Raw genomic sequence first — 13,550 nt, forward strand, 5'->3', positions numbered from 1 at the left:
GTTTGGGAGATAAAATTTCACATGACATTCTTTGATTATATCCTAGACATACCTTTAAATCAATCAGATTTGATCATAGGAGTATGTTGTCACAAGGATACATAATATATTGTGTGCGTATACAAGATAGAAAAGATGTGGTTTTCTTTTTCAGGACCAACAACCCAAGTTTCTAAGAATTTTAGAAATTGGAAATAAATTCTATGTTGTGGTCCTGAGACACTCCCATCTGGGTGATTCTGTAACTTCTTTTTCCATTTCCCTGATTGGTCCATCTACTCCTTGGTCAACATTGGCTTTTGATCTTAGGGAAAGAACAAAATATAGAGCAACACTCTTAAGTCACTTATGAAAAACAGCCATCCTTTCTTTGTTAGAATTCTCAGATGAACTCAGTGACCATCTGAACCCTTTGTGCTGATGGTCAGTGTGGTGTAAAACCCCTTACTCCTTGGTCATGACTCTTCTAGTCCTCCCATTATAATTCATCAACCCAGAGGGGCCAGCACCCATCAAGCCTCCTGCCTAGACACTGCCCTTCCCCTGTGTCTGTGCTTCTCTCCTTCACCTTGCTTAGATTCTGTGATCCATCATGACAGTCACACTCTTGTCCCTTTCTCCCTCTGTTGTTCTCACCCAGAAAAACACCAAGCCTGGGTTAAATCTGTTTCCCTGCCTCCTCAACACTTATACCCAAGGAGCTAGATTTGACTAAACAGCCATCCTGGCTGATCTCACCTAAAATTTATTTACACAAGTAGCCCAGGTGCTCAACCACTGCCAAGCCAGCCCATTTACCGAGTTGTCATCCCCTCACTCTCCTGTGCCATCAGTGCTCCCTTTCCTCCTCGATCTTTTCCATCAGCACACATTTGTGATATATTTCCCATCTTCAAAAACAAAAACTCTTAAAATCTGTACCCCCATAATATGCCAAAATAAAAAACAAAACAACAAAAAAAAAACCTCCATTTGACCCCTCATTCCTTTCCAGCTACTATCTCATTGCTCTGCTCCCATTTATAGAAAACTTTTCTCAAAAGAGTTGCTTAGCCTCGCTGTTTTCATTTCTTCACATTCCATTCTTCTGAGCGTACTCCCATCAAGCTTTTGTCCCCACTGTTGCGCACCTGTCAGGGTCCCAAGGACTCATCTAAATCTGCCTGTCTGCAGTACTTGATCCTGGTGATTACTCCCTCCTCCTGGAGACTCTTTTTTCACCTGGCTGCTGGACCACTACCCCTGCTACCTCATGGGCCACCAGTCACCTTTCCTGCCCTTTCTCCTACCTCTAGAGTTTGCAACTCTTTTGTTTAGCTCCTCCCTGAGTGATCATAGACCCTTGGATATAAAGATCTGTATGCCAGTAACTCAGAAATATATATATATATATATAACTATATATATTATATATAACTATATATATAGTTTTATATATATAATTCAGAAATATATATATATATATATATCTCCCCAACCTCTCCACAGAAATCTAGAATCATAGATTTCCAATTGCATTAATGAAAGTCTAATAGGCATCTCAGACACTCACATCTGGGTATCCATAATTAACATGTCCAAAATTTATTCTCTACCCTTTCTCCATTAAAAATTACATTATCAGTGTAGCTACATCATAGTGCAGCACCTTACCCAGCTTTATTGTTCTTCATAACACTTGTCATTACATTGCATACCTATCTATTTGTTTTTCTCCTTCACCCGCTGGAGTATGACAGCTGGGTCTCTTATTTATTCATTCCTTGTGGTAGGCAGAACAATGGTTCATCAAAGATGTTCATGTCCTCGTCCCCAGAATCTGTAAATATATTTCTTTACATGGCAAAAGGAGCTTTGCAAATATGATTCAGTTAAGGATCTTGAGATGGGGAGATGATGCTAGGTTATCTGGGTGGGCCCCATGCACTCACAAGGGTCCTTGTAAGAGAAAGGTGGAGGCATGAGAATTAGAGAAGGTATAACAATGAAGCAGAGATAGAATGTGCACAGCCTCTAGAAGCTAAAAAAGGCAAGGAATGGATTCTCCCCTAGAGCCTCCTTCCAGAAGGAATGCAGTATTGCTGACACCTTGATTTTAGCTCTGTAAAACCTATTTTGGACTTCTGATGTCTGGAATTTTTTTTTTTTCATTTTCATTTTCATTTTTTTTTTTGAGACAGAGTCTTACTCTGTTGCCCGGCTCAGAGTGCTGTGGTGTCAGCCTAGCTCACAGCATGACGTCTAGGAATTATAAGGTAATAAATTTGTGTTGTTTCAGGCCACTAAGTTTGTTGTAATTTGTTACAGCAGCAATAGGAAAACTAATACACTCCTGTATCTCTGGCACCTAGAATTTGCCTGGCATATAGGTGCTAAATAAAATAATTTTGTTTGAACAAATGGCGCGTCTTCGTTATTTTAGACCCTGTGTGGAAATTATTGTGGTTTCCAATTTCTGTTTTAAATGTTATCATTGAAAATAAATGATACATTCTTTCTTAGAAAAATAATATTTGATTTTATTTTTGCCTAGGCAAAAGGCTTTCTTTTTTTGTTGTTGTTGTTAATATTAGTCTATTTCAGGCAGGCATTTTATATGTTTATACGTGTGTGTGTGTGTGTGTGTGTGATGATTTAAAAATCTCAGAATATCAGAAATAGAAAGGGCTTTAAAGGCATTCAGAATTTCTTGATCTGATGTTTATAAATTTCTCCCAATATCACTGACAAGTAACCATCCCAAGTCTATTTTAGAACATTCGATGCTGGGAAACTCATTTTGCCTGGAAGAGTCAAGACCACTTTCAAAATAGATTTTTCTGTCTTTCATCTACTTGTTCTCCACATACAGAATTAAACCAAGACTCAAATGTTACTTATAAACCAAAACTGACTTATTTTAACCAGTACCTTAAAAATATATCTGAAGTTCAAGTCACTGATTACTTTTACATGTAAAATGCCTAATTTTCCATTCACATTTGCCAGAAAATCCTTATAGTGATCCTTATGTTATTTAACAAGAAACCATTTAACATACTTTTAGGAGATCAAAATCAAGAAGTGGCTTGCAGTTAGGTAATATATGATTGTACTGTTCCCTAATTGTGCCTCTAAGGAGGCATTTAAGGTTCTAATTTTCAGCAGAGAATGGCTTGGTTTAACCTTGGTGTATACGTCTCTTCAAATACTGTCAAATTACTAATATTTATTTTCTATGAATGGCTCAGCTTAGGCAGGACAGTCAGTTAAATTCAGTTCAACAGATGTAGATCTCTGTCTGTGTTGCATGCACTAATGTAGGTACCTGAGAAAAAAGGTGTCAGAGATGTGCCAGGCCCCGTGGGGGAATCTAGATCTTGCCCTGTCTTAATTCTTTCACCACAATAGAGAATCCACAAGAGCAGGCATCGTACCCTACTCACATTTATCATTAGTAAATATTAATATTTAGTATGACGTAGGTGATCAGTAAGCATTTACTCAAAAACTGGTCTGGGCTTGGTCACTCATGCTTGTAATCCTAGCACTTTGGGTGTCTGAGGTAGGAGGACTGCTTAAGGCCAGGAGTTTGAGACCAGCCGGAGGAACATAGTGAGACCCCATCTCTACAGAAAATACAAAAATTAGCTGGGCTCAATGATGTGTGCCTGCAATCCCAGCTACTCAGGAGGCTGAGGCAGGAGGATGGCTTGAGCCCAGGAGTTTGAGGTTGCAGTGAGCTATGATGACACTGCTGTACTCTAGCCTGAGCAACAGAGCAAGACTCTGTCTCACCAAAAAAAAAAAAAAAAAAAAAAACCCAAAACTCTGAATATTAGCAACTTTGAAAGAGGTGAGGACATCAATGTATTGGGAGAAGCAGGTACTACAGACTCACTTGCTAGACTTCTGTTAGCCCAGAATTTTACACATCATATTTTTTTGAGTGCACAGAAACTTTCCCAAGCTGTGCATCTCACTCTTCTGTACAAACAGAATGCAAAGGAAGGGTTGGTCAGTGGGAAAGAATCTGATAATATCTAGGTTCCAATACCTTTGAGAGAGAGAGAGGTATATCCGTTGGCTAATGTTGTGGGATAGAGATCTAGTACTCTTTTTTCCTTTCTGCCCATAACCTTTTTCCTTTTTAATTTCATCTTCAAATGACATATGATAGTAATGCATTTTTAATGTTCCCAAATAAGAAAAACATTATTAAGGCTATATTGGAGCTCTTTTGTTGTTTAGACTGTCTATGGTCTTAAATCTTTTCTCTGACAGTGTTCCTGTTATCCTTTCTTCACTAACTACCCTGACTGCAAACCCTGAGAGTTCATTGACTGATTTGTTAATTGGGCCTTTTTCCGAGAAGAGCTGCAGCTGTTATTACAGTGTGATTAATAATATCTGTGCCCATGTATGTACATACTTCGGTATGTTGCGATCTGTATTTAAAAAAAAAAAAAACAAAAAACTATCTTGTTTGTAAAGAATTTGGTTTCCATCTGTGAGAACAGTAATAAAATTTGCATGTAAGTGGTTAACATATTCGAAAGTATTCAAGTTTCTGCTAAGTACCAGACATGGTGCTAGGTCCAAAGGATACAGTGGTGGGAAGAACAGGTGTAGTACAGTCTAGTGAGGGAGACACACAAAAGACAAGGAACAAACATATAAATGCAAATTCTGATCAGTTACAGAGGAAAACATCAGGATGCCATGCTGGAGAATGGAAGGCCCGGCTTCAATAGGGAGGGTGGTCAGGGACTGCTTTTCTGAAGATGTGACGATTAAGCTGAAATTTATAGATTCAAAAGGATGCATAATGCCAGGACAGCAGAGAAACCCATTGCAGGCAGAGAAGAAGCAATGTTGAAAAAACAAAACAAAACAAAAAAGCCTACCCTTGAGCAAGAAATATTTATTTTGGGTTGAAGATGGTCGTTGTACATGAGCATCGGTATGTTGTACCCAGGGAGCGAGGTGGCTGCCTAGGATCAAGAATGCAGGTTGTGTTCAAGAGACAGGTTTCTTGGAGAATCCTTTGTATGTCCATACTCACCTTTACACTGCTTTCGTTTTAGCCTTTGCTGCCCGCTGGAGTCCCATGTAGATAAGTGCTGTGTGTTGTTTTCTCAGTTCCCCTAGCTCACAGCATGAACAGGTGGTTGGTCATAGATGCTTCTGAGCATGGCTAATGAGTAACATTAAAAATCCTTTATGTTAACTTCTTCCATGATCTGTGCTTGCTAGGAGCTTTTCTTCTGGACATTTTCAGTACAATTTTAGCTTTTCATATGGAGTTGAGTAATTCAAAGAGATGGTAATGGGATTGTTTTGAAGGTGTGGATTTTAATAGGCACTTCATACCCTAAAATGTCATTTGTCCTCAGGTATTTTAGGTGTATACTCTAACAATAGCAGGCACATCTCAGAGGTGGGAAATTTGAGGCTGCTGAGCATAGCTCCTCAGAGACCAGGACAGTTTTTCAAGATACAATAAATATAGACAAGAAAACAAAATGTTTTTTTGAAAACATTCTAGCAGAAAACAAAATTTCTGCTAGACACGAAAACAAAAATGTAACAAAATATAAAAGTTCATAAATCTCTGAGGGAGAAAAGTAAGTTATCAAATGACTGGAGGCTCCAGAATGTGAGCTTCAGGAGGGCAGTGATGGGATCATGTTATGTAATCCACTGCTGGGTCGTCGGCACTTAGAACAGGGCCTGGCACAGAGTGGAGTTCCAGAAATATCTGTGGAGTGAACAACCGAAAAGAGCCTGCGCAGATACACTTAGCCCAGTAGGATACTAAGATGTGTTTTATACGTATTACAAATGGTAGATTTTGAGTTTGTTTTTATTATTTTAAATAAATGGTGAATTAGTAAGACTACAACAGAGAGAAACTTTAAAGTTTTCATCTTCCTAATAAATAAATGGTTGGGAGGATCATGGAAAAAAGTGGCCTTGATCCCAAAGTTGTAGGACACAGAGTATTTTGGCATCTTAGATTTACGATTGGTTTGTTTTATACATCTTTCCTTTCCTACCTGTGTGGCCTTGGGCAAGCTATTTAACCTCTCTGTATCTGTTTCCTTATTTGTAAAATGGGAGGAACAGTAGATAAAACCTACTTGATAGGATTATTATGAGGATTAAATCAGTTATGTGTAAAGCATATGAAACAATGCCAAGCACACAGTAGGCTCTACATGTGTTAATTGTCATCAGAAGTATATTTCCTTGTTTGAGGTAACCTCTGTCAGGAACCTTCATACCCTAAGTGATAATCATAAATTTAATATTAAGATTTTTTTAAAAAAACAACTTCTATAAGGCATATATTTGTGTTTCATTTGTTTTTGTAACAGCTTTAATGAGATTTTATGTGCTATAAAATTCACCCTTTTAAAGTGTACATTTCAATGATTTTTTTGTATATTCAAAAAGTTATACAGTACAATTATCACCACTAATTTAGAATATTCCCCCCAAAATAATTTTAGAACATTTTCATTACCTCCAATACCCATTACCAATCTCTGCACATTCTCCCCTCTCCTTGGCCCTTGGCAACCACTAATCTTAGTCTTTCTTCATATGTTTGTCTATTTTGACCATTTCACATAAAGTTGTACAATATGTCGTCTTTTGTGTCTCATATCTTTAACTTACCGTAATGTTTTCAAGGCTCATCCATTTTGTGGCATGTATCAGTACTTCATTCCTTTTTGTGGGCAAATAATCATCATCATGAGGATATACCACATTTTGGTTAGCTGTTCATTATTACAATATCTGGGCATTTCAGTTTGTTTCCATTTTCTTGGCTATTATGAATAATTCTGCTATGAACATTCATATACCAGTTTTGTGTAGATGTATGCTTTTAGTCCTCTTGAATATATACCCAGGAGTGTAATTGCTGGGTCATATGGTAACTCCATGTTTAGCATTTTGAGGAACTACCAAGCTTTCTCAGAGTAGCTGCATTTTACAGTTCTGCTAGCAGTGGATGAGGGTTCCAATTTCTCTATATCCTTACTAACATTTTTTATTGGTTATCTTTTTTATTTTAGTCATCCTAATGAGTGTGAAGTGGGATCTCATTGTGGTTTTGATTTGCATTTTCCCTGATGGCTAATGGAGTTGAGCATCATATGTTTTATTGTCCATTTGTATATGTTGGAAGAAATGTCTATTAAAATCCTTTGCCCATTTTCAAATTGGGTTGTCTTTTTATCATGATAAGAGTTTTTTTATATGTCTACACATAAATTCCTTATCAAATATATGATTTGCAAATGTTTTCTTCTATTCTCTGGGTTATCTTTTTCACTTTCTTGTTGGTATCTTTTGAAGTTCATGAGTTTTTAATTTTAATAAAGTCCAATTTTTTGTCATTTGTGTTTTTGGTGTTGTGTCTAAGAAGCCTTTGTGTAATCTAAGATTAGGAAAATTTACTGTGTTTTCCTCTAAAAGTTTTATAGTTTTAGCTCCTACATGTAAGTCTATGATCTATTTTCAGTTAATTTTGTATATGGTGTAAGATAAGGGCCCAAATTCATTCTTTTGAATGTGGAAACCCAGTTTTCCCAGCACTGTTTGTTAAAAAGACTGTTGTTTTCCCATTAAATTGTTATGGCAACCTTGACAAAAGTCAGTTGCCCATAAATGGAAAGGTTTATTTCTGGACTCTCAATTCTATTACATTGAATATAGTTTTGTAGTAAGTTTTGAAATTTTGAAGTGTGAGTCCTCCACATTCTTTCTACAATATTATTTTAGCTGTTCTGGATTCCTTGTGATTCCGTGTGAATTGTAGGATCAGCTTGTCAATTTCTGCAAGGCAGCTGGGATTTTGATAGGGATTACATTGAATCTGTATATCAATGTGGGGAGTATTGCCATCTTAACAACATCAAGTTTTATGGTTCATGAACATGGGATATGGGATGTCTTTTTATTTATTTAGGTTTTTAATTTCTTTCAGTGATGGTTTGTAGTTTTCAGTGTACAAGTCTTGCATTTCTTCTGTTAAATTTATTTCTAAGTATCTTATTCTGAGGTTATTATAAATGGAATTGTTTTCTTAATTTTATTTTTAGATAGTTCATTGTCCTATGTTTGGAGGATTATTTTTGTATTTTTTATTTTATTGTAGTAAAATATACATAATGTAAAATTTATCGTTTTACCTATTTTTAAGTGTACAATTCCCTGGCATTAAATACTTTTCACAGTATTCACAATGTGTGTAACAATCACTACAACTTTTTATCATTCCAGACAGAAACTCTGTACCCATTAAGCAATAACTCCCCATTATTTCTCCCTTACCCCCTGGTAACCTTTACTATATTTTCTGTCTTTTTTAATTTGCCTATTCTAGGTACCTCATATAAGTGGACTCATACAATGTTTGTCGTTTTGTGTCTGGCTTATTTTATTTAGCATGTTTTCAGGGTTTATCCATGTTACAGCATGTATCTGAATTCTGATCCTTTTAGGGCTGAATAATATTCCATTGTATGTTTATACCACATTTTGTTTATATATTCATCTGTTGATGGGTACTTGGGTAGTTTATACCTTTTGGCTATTGTGAATAATGTTGCTATGAACATTGGTGTACAGATACCTGTTAAGAGTCCCAGCTTTCAATCCTTTTGGATATATACCTAGGAGTGGAATTGCCAGATCATACAGTAATTCTCTGTTTAATGTTCTGAGAAACTTCCAAATTGTTTTCCATAGCAGCTGTACTATTTTACATTCCTACCAGCAATGCATAACGGTTCTAATTTCTCCTCATCCTCGCCAGCACAACAAATGAAAACAATGTTATTTTTCATTTTTTTTGGTAATAGTTACCCTAATGGATGTGTTTGATTTTAAATTAAGAATTAAACTTCATGCAACAATGTTTTTAATGGTAGAATACCTGATCCCTCAAGCAGATGTGTGCAAAGTGTATTTCACTAAAAAGAAAATCAAGGAAAATTGTGAATTTTCTCTATTCCTTGTTAGCTTTGTTTCCTTATTATAATTGTAATATCCATAATTTGTTATAATTGAAGATAAATAATTAACTGTAAGGCTAGGCTTTTTAGAAGAGGAATATTTACAATTTTTATACACATCATTTTAAAGCTTGGGAAATTCAGTTCTTCCTGTCTTTTCTATGGTGTTAAAGACTACAGAAAACAATGGTAGAATGATGCCAGACAAGAGTGAGGAGATCTGCGGATATTTCTTGAACCCTTCCTTAATGTCGCCGGAATGTTCGCCAAAAACCATGACAAAGAAAACAGAAGACATGAGTGACCTCCCCTCTGAGAGTCAAAGAAGCATACCACTTGCTGTGACTGATGCTTTAGAGCATATTATGGAGCAGCTCAGTGTTTTGACACAGGTGGGTTGGCATGCTTTGCACTTGGGGATAAGATGTACAAAACAATCCTGGTTATAGCAGGTTGCAGGACTAACAGAGCAAAGGGAAAATTTTCTTCACTAGCAAGTCAAACTCAAGGCAGCAATCAGTATAGCAAGGTAGGCTTGGCTGAGCTGCCCTAACCATGTACACGAGTGTATGTATAGACACACCATATACACATACACACACTGTGCTAGCTCTGATATCCAGGGGCCAGAAGGGAGCAGTGTGGGCTACGAATGGTACTCCATGCTATCTACCAATGTATTGGTTCTAGGCAGGAACTTTCTGCCCTTAGAATTTGTGATGCAGCTGTGTTCAGATAGGCCATTCACTTAGGGCCATAAGAAAAATATGTTGGGAGTAAACATTTCTGGTTAGTGTGAAATATTGCTTATATTCATAGTTTCACTCTATAAATATTCTCACTGTTCAATTTATAACTTCTCTCATTCCAAAGCTTCTCACATTGATGTAGTGATTTGCCAGAGATGATGGTTTTGCATTCCCATCTTATAATATTACCCAGTCCTTTGAGGCCAATTTACCTTTGCAAAGAAGGAATACAGTGGATCTTAAGTAATATACCAGAAGTCTTCCAACTCTTGGTGAGGAGGTGTACATGTAATTTAAGGGAAGTGGTATGTTGGTTGAAATGGATACACCAAAAGCTTCTCTTCCAGCTTTTCTGATTCATTGTTTCCTTTGAAGAAGTCTTCTCTTGTTCCTCTTTGATGTGTAGAATGAGGACACTAATATTTGTCAGAGTGGATATTGTTGTAAGTTATATAGAAAAAGAGTCTAAACTGTGAACTAGAGAGATGTCAATCAATTATCCAGAATAAATATTTCAAGTTGAAATAGCTCTTGCATAGAAATCACCTAACACAGTGCTCAGCCCTGTGTGTGCAGTATAATCATCAGGGCAGCCAGAAAACACACGTGTCCAGTTCTCACCTTGAGAGGGTCCATTTCCATTGGTCTGGGATCAGTCTTTTAAGCAACCCATATGATTCTGTTGTACAGCGGTGTTTAGACCCACTAATTAAATGAATATTTTGTCCTGTAGATACCATCTCAGGGCCTCTGGAGTTAAGAGGCAAGTATATAGTTTTAGGGTCCTGACAGATTGTACGAAAGAGTCATGTGAGAACTTAGAGCCACCCATAGGATTTGCACAGTGAAAATCATATTAAAATCACCCATTTTCCCTTCATAATATTGTGAGAGAGGTGACTTTCTCTCTATTTGTGAGACGTTTCTTTCCTTTAAAGGCCATTGCCCTCTCAACTTCATGCCAAATTTCATTTTATTTGGCTGTTTCCACATTGCCATGACTTCCTCACCTAGACTGTCATTTCAATTAGGATCCTGCCCAAATGGCTCTTTTTGTTCCCTACTCTTTTAACTTCATGACCCATTTCTCCTCCTTTTTACCTAATTCAAAGTAAATAAATCACTTTAAGCTATAATGAATTTCTCTATGATTTTTTGTTTTTAATTTTGAAGGGATGGATTGCTTTTACATATTAAAGAGGTTAAAAGCAGGCACACAGCATACTTGCAAAAGGGGAACAGTGAATCTGTGGGCAAGTAGCAAGTAAAATAAATATGTTCTGATTCACTTTAATTACAGATGACTTAACGTCACCTGACTAAGTGACAGGGTGTTTAAAGCTATCGCTACTGAACTATAATTAGAAATAAATTAAAGTGAAATTATATTTTAGATGGTAGACAAATGGAGTTAACCAGGGTTGAAGGTGTTGATAATGTATATATCAACAACTTTGGCATGTGAAATGTGATAAGGTGTGAAAGTATCTGGCAAAATGCTTGGCACATAGTAAGCACTAACAAATGGTAGAAAATATTATCAGCATCACTATTATTTTTAATTAGTCATTATCTGTAGTATGGAATATAAAAGCAAAGGCTATTGAATAATGATTTTTTTTTAATTGGTTATGTCCAGAATGACAGGGAATCAATCTGTTGTCTTGAAACCTGTTGAGTAAGATAACCAAACATTCATCCTGCCTTTGCTATATGAACTCTACCACTGGGTAACCAGATAGTAGATGAGGGAAGTGTCTCTTGTTTATAAATTATCTCAAATAGTAATTTTTAAATGATAGAATTAGAATGTCATCATTTGCAATCCACAAGAATTAATAGATCTAGGCACTGAATCATTATAACACAACTAAAAGAGACAACCAAACATTATTAATGTGCCCTCTAATGAAAGAAGAGACCACCTCCTATGGCCTTACCAAGGGTTCTAACCTGATCAAGCCTTTGAATCCAGCTGCCAACTTGTAGACTATACAGAGGATGGAAGAATGGGCTGAACTGCACCCTGAGTGTACAGTCCCTCAAATCTTGACTGGTGGAAACATTACTGGTCAAATGGCCTGAGCCTGTCAACAGACAAATTATAAAGAAAAGAAGAGGAGAGGGTGGGCACCTATAGATTAAAAGGGATTGTAAATACCATATCAAGTCTTGAAAATGGGAAAGATAAAATCATAGTGCCTAGGGATGTACACCTAAGAAGTAGAACCATAAAGAAACAGAAGAAAGTGATTGCGCTAAAGGTCAGGGTAGTGGCTGCTATGGAGGCAGGGCAGGGGAGGTGATCGTGGTAGGCACAAAGTTCTAGTTCTTGATATGGGTGATGGTTATAAGAATGTTTTTTCTCAAGAAAATTCCATAAGTAACACATATACTTTGTGTGGGTTCCTGAATAATGTTTTATTTTGTAATAAAACAATTTTAAGATATAAAAGACTGAAGGCAAAGTAGTCAATATCACAAAAAACTAAAATTTCTCAAATTTAACATATATATGTATGTATGCATGTGTTCTATATGTATTCTAACTCCTCTGCTTATTAATAAGTATAGTATTCTTCAAGTCCTGTGTGCCAGCACTAGCGTAAGCATTTCACATGCATTATTTCATTCAGTCCAACTAACAACCAACCCTATGAGGTGCTATTAGCATCTTCTAGGTGAGGGAACTGCTGGCAGTCATTATGGTATTTTCAAAGTAATCTAGCCATCTTTCTGTTTGGGGCGATATAGGTATGGTTCGCCATGGATTAAATTGTGACAGAATGACCAGAGATGACGTATCAGTAGTACCTGGGCAGGCACCCCCACTGCTTACACTACTGTGCAGTTGTATGTGGCTCTTTCCCTGGCCTTAATGCTTCAGAAGATCTGGTATAAGAGCTGTCTGCAGAGGCTAGCCTGATCTTTTACTCCTTTTTCCCCAAACATGTCAATTTTTTTCTTTTCCTTAAACTACTTAATAGTGCCTTGCCCTGTGGTGGAGCCCAGAAGAAAGGCCCGTTTTGGAGCCAACTTCTTGGCAAAAGAATGGGTGTCCTAGTTCTACAAAGGATCTTCTATGCAGAGATTGTCATCATCATCCTCATCACCAGTATACCAGGCATTGATTATTTTGTCTTTCTTTTCGCAGACTGTTTCAATCTTAGAGCAGCGACTGACTTTGACAGAGGATAAACTGAAAGACTGTCTTGAAAACCAGCAAAAGCTTTTCAATGTTATCCAACAGAAAAGTTGAATAGAAAAGTATGTATGAGGAGAGGCATGCTAAAATGAACACATGAACATATACTCGGGAAGGTAGTACAAGATGCTCCATGCAACACAACCACGTGCTCATATTATCATGGCATTTCTTAAAAGGGTGAGCAATAGAACAAAAGGCAGAAAAGGCATATCTGAGGACTAATTTAAACACACAAATCAATGTCAAGGACTAATTTAAATCACTACTATTTATGATTGCAGTAATAAAATGATAAGCACTCAAGTGACTATATTTTTTTCCCATATCATTTTAAATGTCAGTTTTCATGTATAGGCCAAATCCTGCCAGGAAAGTAACCAAATCTCTGGATTTCACTGTTAAATCGCTTCAGATTGACCATGTTCAAGAAGTTCTTTAAAGCAATTCATGTCTTTCTTTAGTGAACACACCCGTGGGGTGAAATAATTCACTTACCTCTAAAACAGCATGCTGTATGCAGAGAATGAATTGTTGATCGAACTTGTGATATTTCTTTCAGTTCAGAAAAACCTGTGCTTTCTT

General features: G+C 36.8%; 1 protein-coding gene across 3 annotated transcripts in view; it reads left to right on the forward strand.

Moving 5' to 3' along the window:
* Positions 1-13,271, forward strand: part of POC1B (POC1 centriolar protein B) — a 92,853-nt gene extending 79,582 nt beyond the window's left edge. For 2 of the 3 annotated variants that reach the window (XM_012753866.3, XM_012753867.3), the window contains 2 exons: positions 9,185-9,403; positions 12,915-13,271. In XM_012753866.3, coding sequence (XP_012609320.1) covers positions 9,185-9,403; positions 12,915-13,019 — 324 coding nt within the window. In that variant the 3' untranslated portion in view covers positions 13,020-13,271. The other variant, XM_076007118.1, reaches the window with a different exon arrangement.
* The last annotated feature ends 279 nt before the right edge of the window (positions 13,272-13,550 follow it).

The sequence above is a fragment of the Microcebus murinus genome, chromosome 10 (genome assembly GCF_040939455.1).
Source record: "Microcebus murinus isolate Inina chromosome 10, M.murinus_Inina_mat1.0, whole genome shotgun sequence".
NCBI lineage: Eukaryota > Metazoa > Chordata > Mammalia > Primates > Cheirogaleidae > Microcebus > Microcebus murinus.